The sequence below is a fragment of the Podarcis raffonei genome, chromosome 1 (assembly GCF_027172205.1).
Source record: "Podarcis raffonei isolate rPodRaf1 chromosome 1, rPodRaf1.pri, whole genome shotgun sequence".
Taxonomy (NCBI): domain Eukaryota; kingdom Metazoa; phylum Chordata; class Lepidosauria; order Squamata; family Lacertidae; genus Podarcis; species Podarcis raffonei.
In genome coordinates, this window is record NC_070602.1 from 107614388 (window position 1) to 107627771 (window position 13384).

General features: G+C 42.4%; 1 protein-coding gene across 10 annotated transcripts in view; it reads right to left on the bottom strand.

Annotated features, from left to right (window-relative positions):
* KCNH7 (potassium voltage-gated channel subfamily H member 7) overlaps nucleotides 1-13384 on the bottom strand; it is a 253924-nt gene that overhangs the window by 77657 nt on the left and 162883 nt on the right. For 6 of the 10 annotated variants that reach the window (XM_053408409.1, XM_053408384.1, XM_053408390.1 and 3 more), the window contains exons 4-5: nucleotides 7320-7352; nucleotides 265-693 (exon numbers count right to left, since the gene is read on the bottom strand). In XM_053408409.1, the coding sequence (XP_053264384.1) occupies nucleotides 265-693; nucleotides 7320-7352 (462 nt within the window). The remainder of the gene's footprint in view (nucleotides 1-264; nucleotides 694-7319; nucleotides 7353-13384) is intronic. The other 4 variants (XM_053408426.1, XM_053408431.1, XM_053408419.1 and 1 more) reach the window with 1 other exon arrangement.

The window sequence follows — 13384 nt, forward strand, 5'->3', positions numbered from 1 at the left end:
GAGTAGACCTCAATCCATGGAAAACTTCAATTAGCATTTTGTTCCTATTCAGCTTTAAAGGGTGCGTTTTTGTGGAGGACACTCAGGGCAAAACATGCACACAACTCCAAAGCTCAGACACAAAGTCTTAAAAGGCTGGTGTCTGACTGAAAACTAAGTGTGGATAAGCCATAATAGACCCTAATAAGCTGAGTAACAATGTAAACCACCCCATTTAACTGTCACAATTTACAGGTGTTGATTTAAAAGAAGAAGAAATCATACCTTCACTCGCATGCCGGTCCCGAAACACATTCTTGGGATGGATGTTAAACCCCTCTATGTTGTGTATTGAAGATGCTCTCCTTATATTGCAAATACTTTCCTTTGACTGGGCATGGGTCAGTCCTGTACTGGAATGTAGCATATCTGGGTATAGTCGATCCCACTGCCGTTTTGGAGATGAATGGTCAAGGGGTCCTGATATATTCACCGGAGGCGAACATGTGCTTGGCTGGATGAGCGCCTTGGTGTCGTCTGCTTCCGAAGGGCTGCAGCTTTCTTTTGTCGGGGACTTGAAGTGCTTCATCGCCATGGAGTCATTGCTGCGTTTTGCTGAGTCAACAATCACAGCATCGGGATCTTCCTGTGGCAGAGACTGCTTGCGGTATGATAAGAGGCTCAGCCCGGGTATCTTGAATCCCAAAATTTTGCCTAAGTAGAAAAGGGGAAGTGCCAGATTTTGTATATATATATATATATGTATGTATAAAACAATCAGTTGCTGAAATCCAATGGTGTGTTTGCTATGTCTGGCAAACCAGAGCAGCACACCGAAACGCCGTTTACCTTCCCGCCAGAGTGGTACCTATTTATCTACTTGCATTTTGTGCCTTCAAACTGCTAGTTTGGCAGAAGCTGGGACCAAGCAACGGGATCTCACTCCGTTGCGGGGATTTGAACCGCCAACCTTCTGATCAGCAAGCCCTCGGCTCTGTCACCACCAGTCACCAAAATAAATTTTCTAATGTTTAGGAGCCAACTCCTGGTGGCCATGGGTGCTAGGGCACCCAAAATAATGTAATTGTGGGGGCTGGGCTCCCACAAAGTCAACGAGTGAAGCTGGAGAGAGGCAGCCAGCCAGCCTGTGTGGCGTTGCCTCCGAGAGAGAAGCAATGCAGCCAGCCAGCTAGGTACCCTCTTCTGGGGGGTGGGGGCTCAAATGTGGAGGCAGAATCTCTCTGCCTTCTAGTCCAAGCCCCTCCCTGCGGAAAAGGGTGCCTTGCTGGCTGCGGAGAGAAGAAGGAAAAGGAGCCGCTGCAACGCGGACATGCAACATGACATGCACACGCCTGCACATAGTGTATGTGATATCACACGCACAATGCACCATGTTGTGTCCATTTTTGGAGGAGCCCATATTACGGCAGCAGGCACCCATAATCCTGAGGGTGAGATGGCGCCCACGTTCTGATGGGACAAGGGAATGTTTGTTCTTTCATATGCTGACACTTTGTAGTTGAACAAAAGAATATCCACTACAAAGAAAAGACTTAATACAGGACCAATGGCCTTTGCAGTGCAGTGTAATAAAGTGAGGCATCCCAGAAAAAACAAACAAACAAAGACAGAGGTGTGTGATTGCTAGATTAAGTTGCTGGTCATGTCCTTAAACAAGTAATGTGGGTCTGTGTCGTGGCTGAATACCTACAGTGCAATTCTATACGCGACTTCTATACATGCTCATAGCTACTTTGCTCCTCAACCAGCCTTTTCTTGTACTCCAGCAAGGGCTCCAACTCCTAGGGGCACAGGTCCCTTTGCCCTCCCAATAAAATGTTTGAGAGGGCTGCCCCCCAACGTGGATGGACATTGCCCCTTCACTGTGAGAAAGCACCTCGGAAGAAGACAACTGTCGCCCAGCACTCATTCCCACATTCCCCATCTCCTCTTCTTCTTCTGCCCACCACTGCCCTGTTGTTGGGCTTTGGGGTGGGGAGTGAGGTCAACAGAGGCAAAAAGTTGGTGTAGTCTAGTCAAAAGAGCATAACAAACACCTGATTGCTTTGGAATGATGACTATGGGGTCTGATTGCTATGGGAAAGTTGTTGCAATCATTTGATTGGTTGTTTGTAATCACATGCTAGCTTAGATAAGAGTTCATGTCACTGTACACCACTTTGCAGCCTGACCCTACATATGTTTGTATTCAATCAAGACCTAGCTCTTCACTAGAGGCTAGCTTCTTCTACTTTTGGCTATCTGTGAGGGTAACATCCAGTTTAGGAACTGCTTTTTAAATTTCTACAACAGAATGGCAAAATCTGTGTTCTTTCTGAATTGAATTGAAATAAAATACTTAATAAATAATCAAGATGATGGACTATGCTGAAATGGTAAAATTGACCGGGAGAATCAGGAACCAAGAAGGCAAGATATTGAATAAAGAATGGGAAAAGTTTGCAGACTACCTTAAAGAGCACTGTCAACATTTAAAAATGTTAGGAGGACTGATATAACACTTGTAATGTATGAAATTTATGGTTAAAATGGGATATAAACAAAATTTAGATAAATATTATAAGATGCAGTAGGAAAAGACTTGCAATGGAAACCATGATGGGGCAGTTGGAGGTCTAAGGATTAAGGGAATCCTTTATATGTACAAAAATGATTTTATTTGAATGTAAATGATATATGAAAAAAACTGAAAATAAAAAAATAATTAAAGAAAATGAAATGAAATACTTAAATGAGGTACAACTACTCTAGTCCATAGAAGCCCTGTATGTGCAATAAATAAAGAGTTTTCGTACAACTCATCACACGTTCACTGAATGAACGATGGGGAAGAACAATTGTATTTCCTTGCCATACACTACCCAGATGAGTCATGACTCAGTTCGAGAGCAACTGCATGCAGAAAGTCCCAGCCTCACTAGGTAGGGTTGGAAATGTTCTCTGCATGAAACTCTGGACCACATCTTCCAGTCCGTGTGACAAGCAGAGTTGCTACCTGAGTCCTTTTGCTCTTTGGCTCTACATCGAGCAAGGGACCCTACCAGGTAGCAGCCAATCTCATAAGCACTTTGCCCTCTCAAGCTTTAAAGGTCATGTGTGTTTGTGGGGTGTGTAGAATAGTTGACTTTGGATGGGGATGCTTGAGGGACTGGATCACTGCAAATTCTGATGCGAACTGACCTGATCTGTACATCATGAACGAACGAAGGTATCTGCCAGCTTTCACACTTCCTAAATGTTCTGACACTGTTCTCAGCTTGAGCAGCTCATCAAGATAAACTTTACAATGCATAATTTGAGAAACAAATAAATTTAGAAATGCATATTTGGTGAGGAAAATGCATTTTAGATTACATATTTAATCATGTATTTAAAGATGAATTTCTGGGGGATTAGAAGAAGAAGAAGAGGAAGAAGAAGAAGAAGAAGAGGAAGAAGAAGAAGAAGAAGAAGAAATTGCAGATAAATGCAGATTTTACAGGTGGCTGATTCATCCGTTCCTAGCCATGGAGTATGCTTTAAATTCATGCTCTCTGTGCCCAAGTGAGAATAAGAATCCCAGGATACCAAATGTCAATTTCTGTGCAGATGCTTTATCTATCTACACTGCAGACTGATGCATGTTTGGATCTGCATTCCTACCTAAACCATGAACATTTTCCACCGCTCCGTATGGTTCTTTACAACAATAATCACAGCGTGTAGAGGTAGTAAGCAGGTCAGAGACAGAGGCACTCCTCTATCTCCTCTGTCTACACAAACACTCACTCACTCCATAGCATTTAACAAGAGACAAACACGGCATGGGAGAAAGCCATTGGAGTTGTCAGTCTTCAATTTGTACCCATAGATCCAATGACATGCATCTTGGGAGCTGTCCAGGAAGCTTTTGCCTAACAGCTAATGTATGCTTGACAAACTGGCTACAGCTGAAAATTACCAAAGTACATTAAAGTCATTGTGTAGTTTTCGTAATGCACGTGAAATTGAGTTATAAAACAGTCTGTAAATCAATTGTGCAAGCTAATTACATCAAAGCTCAGACAATTACTATAGTTCTTTGTTTATCAGTTGCGGTGCATGCCCATAAAGTAAGATCATTCATCGAATTTCCTTGCATTTTTGCAATGGAAAATGTAGAAGGTTCCTTCCCTACCCTGCTACTGTTCTATTTTAGTAATATTCATGGTGGTGCAGATGGTCTTTTCTGCTTCGCTAGGTTAATACAACCATGTTTGGCTGCAAGGCTGCATTGCTGATTTAGCTGTCTTAACTGCTAGTTCAGCTGGAAAGGATACCCATTGAGAATGTGGCTCACTACTAATACTTTCAGGAATGAAATGGGAAACCCAGATGAATATCTTTGCCAGTCTTTTTCTAACTGGAAAAGAAACTTCCAATGTTCTGTTTTGATTTAATTGAACTGTCTTTTGACAGGTGGCTCATTTCTACTGTAAAGGCAATTAGCAACTTAATGATCTTTCATATTCTTTCTTTTGTCTCTCTCTAAAAAAAGAAACCCTCTTCTATTATTGGACATGAAATAGGCAGAGCTCACTTACAATTTGTGTGAACAGGACAGACATTGTCACCTATATAGCCTGATCTTATCCATTCTATTTATTTATTGACATCATTTGCATCATATTTGCATCTGGTACTTGGAGACATTTTCTTCGCTGCATTATTGCTGTAATTGTAATTATTTAAACTTGTTCTTGCTTTCATCTTTTAGGGCTGCTCAGATAATTTCTGTTATAGGGTGGCCTATAAATAGCAAAAGCAAACCAGCAAAAACAAAAAACAAAACGAAAACCCTATCTCATGAAACGCTCATGAAAATAATGAGTAGGGCAGATATGTTTGACAAGTCTTGCTAATCCTCTTTTGGAAATATGGATTGAATCAGCAATACAGCAAACCAGCTCAGCAAGGGACTGTCTCTTGGTCTCAACAGAGTTGACTAGACCAAATCTTAAGCAGTATTTGACCTTATCCATTTCAGACCCATGCAGAAGGGAAACCCCCCCCTAAAATTCTTCTAAGTACATTTAGTAATATGTGTCATTATTTCACATTCTTAAAAGAAATCCAGAAGTGTGTGTGTGTGTGTTGATGATGCCTCTAGAGCAGTGTTTTTGGACTATGGTTCACATCATCCCTGACCACTGATCCTGCTAGCTAGGGATGATGAGAGTTGTAGTCCAAAAACAGATGGAGACCCAAGTTTGGGAAACACTCTGAGGATCGTTTTGGCTTTCCCAGTGATACAGCTTCAAGCACCATGAAGTTGCCACTGTTAGATGGTCACATAGGAGTTGTTAGCTAAGCAAAATACAATTGTTCCTTACACCAATGGGGAATGCTGCATCCATTATTCTATGTTGAAATTATCACTCACTACATAGATGGCTACTAGTCATTGATAACTTTTTCTTCCATGATAAGGTTAATCCAATTTTGAAAACTGCCCAGGCGGGTGTACTAGTGAACCTCGCACTGTGTACTAGTGAATCCCGTAGTTTAATTTTGCTCTGTGTGAAGAATACTTCCTTTTCGCCTGTTCTTACTCTCCTGCCATTCAGCTTTATTCAGATTCAAGTATGCCCCATTGTATTTTAAACTTAGAGAGGTCAATGAACATGCATCTTATTTTAATGAATTGACTTTTGCACAGCTTCGGAAAGCTTTTACAGAGTTACGATTAAATACAATAAACTCTGCTTATAGAGATGGGAGACATAGAGGCATACCAAAAAACAAACGTGTTTGCATTAGGGGATGTCCTGAAGTAGAGGACCTTATGAATTATATCTTGCACTGTCCCCTATATAATGATGCAAGAAAAAGATTTTTAGTACCTATAATGACAAGGTCCCCTCACCAGAACCCCTCTGACATGATTTTATATCTCCTCGCAGACACAGATAAGTATGTAACCTGGCGTGTGGCACTCTTTGCAACTGCTGCTAGGAAAATTAGAGCAAATTATATAGCCAAGGTAGCCATCAACTGTAAAAGAGATGGATCTATTTGACCCTATCTATCTACATCAGGCTATGCTCTATCTTTGTCACCAAACTCCGAGTATAAATTGCACACTGTATTAATTGACATTGTTTTTTGATATATTAGTGGCCATGTGATGATTTCAGCTTATGAATTTTATTGTTTAATGTCTTGTAATAAAGAAAAGATTCAAGTATGATGAGAAAAGGTGTGTGTGTGGGGAACCTGTCACTTTCCAGTTTTGCTGCATCATGTGCTGCAAGGAAGCGGCTCTCACATGGCTGTGGGACATGTGAAAGATGCTGCAGTTGTGGTCGAGTGAATGAGTGGCCAAGGTGGGCCAGCAGGGCCAAGCTAAAAAAAAAAAAGCAGGCTAGGAAGCCACATCTAGCACAAGTGACCTGAAACGAAGGCGACTCTAGTGGGTGGAAAGCTCCGCAGTCCATTGAACTCAAGGAGATGGTGTGATAAGGGTAAGATACATCCTTGGTATCACATGCAATACATGGTAGTGAGACAGATAGATTTGGGCCATAGTATGCCACGTGGATGGTGGTGACAGATTTGAGGGCTAAAGCTGTTAATACTTGCACGATGGACACTTAAGCCTGGTGGGATAAGAGGGTCCATCACCATTAAGAGACAGGAAAATGAAATAAGGATGGGGAGGATTAGGGTGGGACAACTGAGCCATGCAAGAGTTACCCTTAAGAGGCATGGATACGTGACCTCAACGCAAAGGGTTTAAACAAGGGACACAACCAGGTGAGTTCAGAAATATTTAAACTGAATATTTGCATTTAGTTATTGAAATAAAAGTAGCTTGTGGCCTCTAATCTATTACAATCTCTGGACCTTCTTTCTGACATGGAAAAAAAAAAGCTGTATCAGGTTGGATACCATGCCTCTGTCGATGCAATTTTTGTGATGTTCACAGAGCAATGTTTTCAAGCGATACATTCATGTAGAAAAGAGATTAAAATTGGTTGTCCCAAAAACTTGGTGGGTAGGACATGATGTCAGATAATCTAAGCCTTCATAAAATGTGACCCACAAAATTGAAGGCTGGATGAGCATGCTTGATAAAGCTCTTATTTTTGCAACAAACTGCATGAACAGGGACAGTGACAATCATCTAATACGTGGCTGGTAGGATGTTTAGGGTTTGGTGAGTGTCTATAGAAAAGAGGAAGGTATTCAGATCCAGTAAGTAAGAAACAGCTTTGAATCAGTGCTCAGGAAAGCTGGGCTAGTCATTGAAATAATAGAAGCAGAAGTGGTGTAAATAGGATTTCAATGGATAGAATTACCTGAAAATGAGCCTCTTGAAAGGTTGTTGCCATCTGAAATACAAGTAAACTGAATTTACAGATAGCATTCATTTTTTTTTTTAAAAAAAAATAACAGATAATAATAGATCAGTTATAGTTAACCTTAAATGTGGGAAAGAAGCATATGTCAAGGAGATATACACAAAAAATAGAATTTGGCTCAATGGTTGCCTTTCAATAAATCATAAATATACAGATCCACATGGATGGTATTTAATGTAATACATTGCTTTCACAGCCAAACACCACTCTGCTTGTATGTGTAATGGCTTTGGACAGTACAGAATTGTGGCAATAGAGGCCAGCTTCACTGCTTTGACATTTTGGGACCCTGGACAGTTGCCCGGCATGTGTGAAGTACGGTGTGAGCCCTTTCTTTTGCAGTCTTGTGCATTTTAAGGAACAATGTTCAAAGTAACTGTGTGAGATTGTTCATAGAATTGCAGAGCTGAAAGGGATCCCAATGGCCATCTAGCCACCATTCCTCTCTTCTTACAAGAGGAGAACTGATGCAATAATAAGTTGGTCAAAACTACCAATGGTTGTTTTGCCAGTGTTGACACATAACAATAAGCCAAGAATATTGACATAAATAGGGATAGGGGAGAAATTGGGGTTGGAATCTCCCTATCTTGCATTTCATGAAAAAATATGCCAACCAAAATGCAGCTAACCTTTGAAAATGGCATTCTCCAAATTTTGGAGCAAAATTCTTTAGTAAAAAAAAACTGTGTACCAAAAATGTATGTATTGGGTTCTTTTTTCTTCTTCCATAAAAACACATGCTTTAGTCAAAATAACAAAAATGCATTATATTGCAAAACATTGCTTGCAAAACATGCACATTAGTCAAAATTGCATATAATAATGTGTATATTAAGAAACCGACAAAGGTCCGTATAGTTAAAGCCATGGTTTTCCCAGTAGTGATGTATGGAAGTGAGAGCTGGACCATAAAGAAGGCTGATTGCCGAAGAATTGATGCTTTTGAATTATGGTGCTGGAGGAGACTCTTGAGAGTCCGATGGACTGCAAGAAGATCAAACCTATCCATTCTTAAGGAAATCAGCCCTGAGTGCTCACTGGAAGGACAGATCCTGAAGCTGAGGCTCCAATACTTTGGCCACCTCATGAGAAGAGAAGACTCCCTGGAAAAGACCCTGATGTTGGGAAAGATGGAGGGCACAAGAAGAAGGGGACGACAGAGGACAAGATGGTTGGACAGTGTTCGTGAAGCTACAAACATGAGTCTGACCAAACTGTGGGAGGCAGTGGAAGACAGGAGTGCCTGGCATGCTCTGGTCCATGGGGTCATGAAGAATCGGATATGACTAAATGACTAAACAACAACATATTAAGAAACACGTGCCTTAAAATGCCGATGCCTGATGCAAAAATGTGGCAAATTGCTCTTATGATAGGAAAAACAAGAAACTGACTTAAGGCATTGCATGCATTCTGCCCAATTGTTCCCACTCTGCTCTTCTTCTAACAAATACAGGGTTGTTTGATCCCTACCAAGTCGAGATTCATGAGCTTTTTTTTTTAAAAAAAAAAAAATTTATTACTTTTAAAACATACAAGAAAAAAAAGAGAAGAAAGACGGGAAGAAAAAACAACAGAAAGAAAAAAACAATACAATACAATATACAAACAATACAAAACACAACCTTAACACATTAAACAAAACAAAACAAAACAAAACAAAACAACAACAGTTTAAAAACATACATCATACCATTTCATTACTCTATTTTTCATTCCCTTGTTTCATCGACCTCCTCTCACCTCCCTTTTTGTATTCCACTTCTGTTAATTGTTTCAGCAAATCCTTTCCATCTTTCTCTATTTTTTGTCATATAAATATCTGTCAGGGAACTGCCATCGGAGCCAGGAGTGGAGGCAAGGCTCCCGAGCGATGCTGGAGAAGGGCCCAGCAGGGAGAGAGGGAACTCATCTACTGGGGAAGGAAATCAGCGTGACACCAGGGAGAAAAGGGAGCAGAGGAGGGCTTCGGAGAGATGGCTCCAGGACTCTTCGCCAGAGACCAGCGGGGAGAGCACGGGTCCTCCGCTGGCCACACCCACCCTGCGCAGAAGACTTCCGCGCAGGGAGGCTAGGCGGAGACTTGGCGTCAAAGAGCTTTTATGCTGGAAGAAGTTCAGGAAACGCCCACTGATGGATTCTGCAAGTGACTGATACAGCCGCGGAGTCAGGGCTGTGCAGCCAGGGAAAGGTTTAACCAGGCAACCTTGCCAAGAGTAGCGGCAACTTACGCACGAGCAACTCCAATTCCCATTACAATATCTTAACATATTTTTAACCTTATTTTCCATTAATGCTAAAGTACTTATTTATGCTTAATTCCTTATAACATTTCTACTAAAGCTCTTCTTCTAACAAATACAGGGTTGATTGATCCCTACCAAGTCGAGATTCATAAGCTAACAACAAACCTTGGTTTAAGGTGTAGCCTTATTAAACTTTACCGACTGGTGGGGTCTGGGAGGGAGGAAGGAAGTCAAATGACACTGAGGTTGATTCAGAGAAAGAGTTTATTCTGCTCTCCAGATAGCAGAAGGCACCTGTGTGTTCAGCTCACAGCAAGTCCAAAGAAATGAGAGATTTCATGCAGTATATATATCCTCCAGGCACCCTCTCCCCCCTTCCCTAGGAATCCAGCCACGTCAGCTTATACACGCAAGTTGACATCACAGATGTTCCTGCTCCTTACTCTTAACCATAAAAGGGTTTTCTTCTTCCTATACTTTTGATCATAAAAGGTTCCTGCTCTGGCACTCTTATCTTGGAGCAAGAGGTCACCAACTCCTGGCGCCATTCCCGGACTAAGTTTGTGCGTCAGAGTGTGGTCTTAATGTAAGATAAGATAGACAGAGTGCCATCCCTGCTCCACTGGAACAGCCAAGGTCATCCATTGCCGTCACGGACTGATAAAGGAGTGAGCTTTGAGCACAGCTGGCTTTCTGTTTATACATTGACTCACAAGCTCAAGTTAATGCATTTTAGAAAATGCTCCCTTGGAGGAGGAAAAATGTGGATTTTGGGGCCCGTTCCAGACTGACTGTACAGTCAGGTTTTTAGATTTGGGAAACCCATTCCTTCAAAGGCTGGCTAGCAATCCTGCCTTGCTTGTTAGGAAGAAGCAAACCACAATCCCAGATATCTTGCTAAGCTGGACTTTTTTACTGGCTTGTGCCAGAGGAGGAAAGAAGTGGGAGTGATCAGGATGACTGATGCTGTTCTGCTAAGGGAAACCTTTTAAAGGTGAGTGAGGACAACAAATAGATATCAGAACAGTCTTGGGAGTCAAAAACAGCAAAAGTACAAGATGTACAGCGCTGTGGGTGTGTTCTCCAGCTCAGGATCTCCATTGGCTCAGAGCTGGAGAACTTAAATGCTGGTGACTAAAGGCACAGCCAGCTAAAGATCCTGCTTTGTTGATCAGGCAAATTGTAGGGTTGCCATATGTCTGGAATTTCCCGGACATAGCCGGAATACTGCAATCAGAAGCAGTGCCCAGGAGAAAATTGCTAAAATGTCTGGGGAAATCCAGGTTTGTTAAGTGCATAGAATGGAAGGCTGAAATTCCAGCCATAGAAAGATGTAGGAGCAGCTTGTGCTATAACAAAAAGTAAAGAAAAGCTTATGCTCTGAATTGCTGCCTATGTGCTATGTAGTCATTATCCCTATGGCATGCCTATTGCTTTCTGACTTAATCCCTGGTCTCCTGTGCCCCTTCCTGGATTGCTTGTTATTTTGGATAATTAAGTCCCCATTTTAGAAGTGTTTGACAGCTATGTTTGCAGTTACTGTTGATTTTTACTTTCCTTTTGCTAGATCATGAAGAAGAAGAAGAAGAAGAAGAGGAGGAGGAGGAGGAGGAGGAGGAGTTTGAATTTGATATCCCACTTTATCACTACCCGAAGGAGTCTCAAGGCGGCTCACATTCTCCTTTCCCTTCCTCCCCCACAACAAACACTCTGTGAGGTGAGTGGGGCTGAGAGACTTTAGAGAAGTGTGACTAGCCCAAGGTCACCCAGCAGCTGCAGGTGGAGGAGCGGGGAAGCGAACCCAGTTCCCCAGATTACGAGTCTATTGCTCTTAACCACTACTCCACACACAAGGATCTTCACCTCTTAACCTAGCTGTACAGACACCCCGACTTTGATAAGAGAGGAAGACGAGGGTTTCAGACTTTCATTTTAATCATTAAATGCTCACCCCAGGCATTGAAATGGTTGCTCTTTGCCTTAGCAACTGGGGATTGTACAGCCCTCCTTTCCCTGAACAGGAACTCTTCTCTGGAGCTTCCCTCTTTTTCTTTTGCTCATCCCCTTCTCTATCACACCTCCACATCAAACATATCTTGCAGAAATAAGGACAGGTACCAACTCCCCCTATCCTTTTTGTCTTTTTATTCCAATGTCATCTCAGTCTTTCTGGAGAGTTAGTCAGTATTTTCCTTAACTCTTTCCCCTTCCCCTATCTTCTGCTGTCAAGCCCAATCAAGTTGCTCTTTTTGAGGATGCACGGTTGATCTGCTCTCTTTCTTCTTCCTTGCTGTGCTCCTAACTTCTTTCTTGGCTGATCCTCCCCTCCCACACCTCAACTTCCCCTCTAGCATTGCCCTGAAGTCTCCCTCCTTCCTTTTGATTCTTGCTTGCCTTAACACTTCCCCAACCCGCCACCTTTTCTTCCTCCAACATCCTCGCCCCCTTTTTTTGAAAACCAAATGTCTCTAGTCAGCATCATTTTCCTGACTAGATGCCCTGATGTCATGTTTAGGTTATAAAATGGGTATCATTTGAGAACTGCAGGTCTGTGTGCAAACTGCACGCTTCATAACAGAGCCCTACTATCTATTCCAGGCCTGGATAATCCAAACTCCTCACACTGTCTGGTAATCTTACGATATATTTCTGCACTTTCTTTACCTGTCTAAAGAGGCTTTGAGGCCCAAGTATGCAGTACATGTGAAAAGGATCTAGGAGTCTTGGTTGACCGCAAACTTGACATGAGCCAACAGTGTGACGCGGCAGCTAAAAAAGCCAATGCAATTCTGGGCTGCATCAATAGGAGTATAGCATCTAGATCAAGGGAAGTAATAGTGCCACTGTATTCTGCTCTGGTCAGACCTCACCTGGAGTACTGTGTCCAGTTCTGGGCACCACAGTTCAAGAAGGACACTGACAAACTGGAACGTGTCCAGAGGAGGGCAACCAAAATGGTCAAAGCCCTGGAAACGATGCCTTATGAGGAACGGCTAAGGGAGCTGGGCATGTTTAGCCTGGAGAAGAGGAGGTTAAGGGGTGATATGATAGCCATGTTCAAATATATAAAAGGATGTCACATAGAGGAGGGAGAAAGGTTGTTTTCTGCTGCTCCAGAGAAGCGGACACGGAGCAATGGATCCAAACTGCAGGAAAGAAGATTCCACCTAAACATTAGGAAGAACTTCCTGACAGTAAGAGCTGTTGGTGTTTCCTGCTTGGCAGGGGGTTGGACTCGATGGCCCTTGTGGTCTCTTCCAACTCTATGATTCTATGATTCTATAGCTCACAGAAGTCATTTCCATCCACAGGCAGCAAGGTTCCTGGTGGTTTCCCCGGAATCCTTGACAATGAGTATTATTCAGCTAGAATATTATTCAGCCTATGAATATTAAGGTCTGCTCTGAAACTGCAGGTGCAGATAGTTCTGTGTATCCAAACCCTTAAATCAGGTGTAGAGAACATGATATCTCTCCCCCCAGTCCCAGCCAGCATGGCCAGTGGTCAGGGATGCTGTAATCCAACAAAATCTGGAGGGCCACAAATCATCCACCCCTGCCTTAAGTAAACCCAGAACACCACATTTTACAGCTCTCCAAGCCACATATTGAAAGATACCGTGGCATCATTATTGGGCAGGAACTGGGAACTGGAATCGACACTGAGCCATGAAGCTTGCTGGGAGATCTTGGGCCTGTCACAATTGCTCAGCCTAATCTACCTCTCAGGATACAATTGTGAAGAGACAATGGG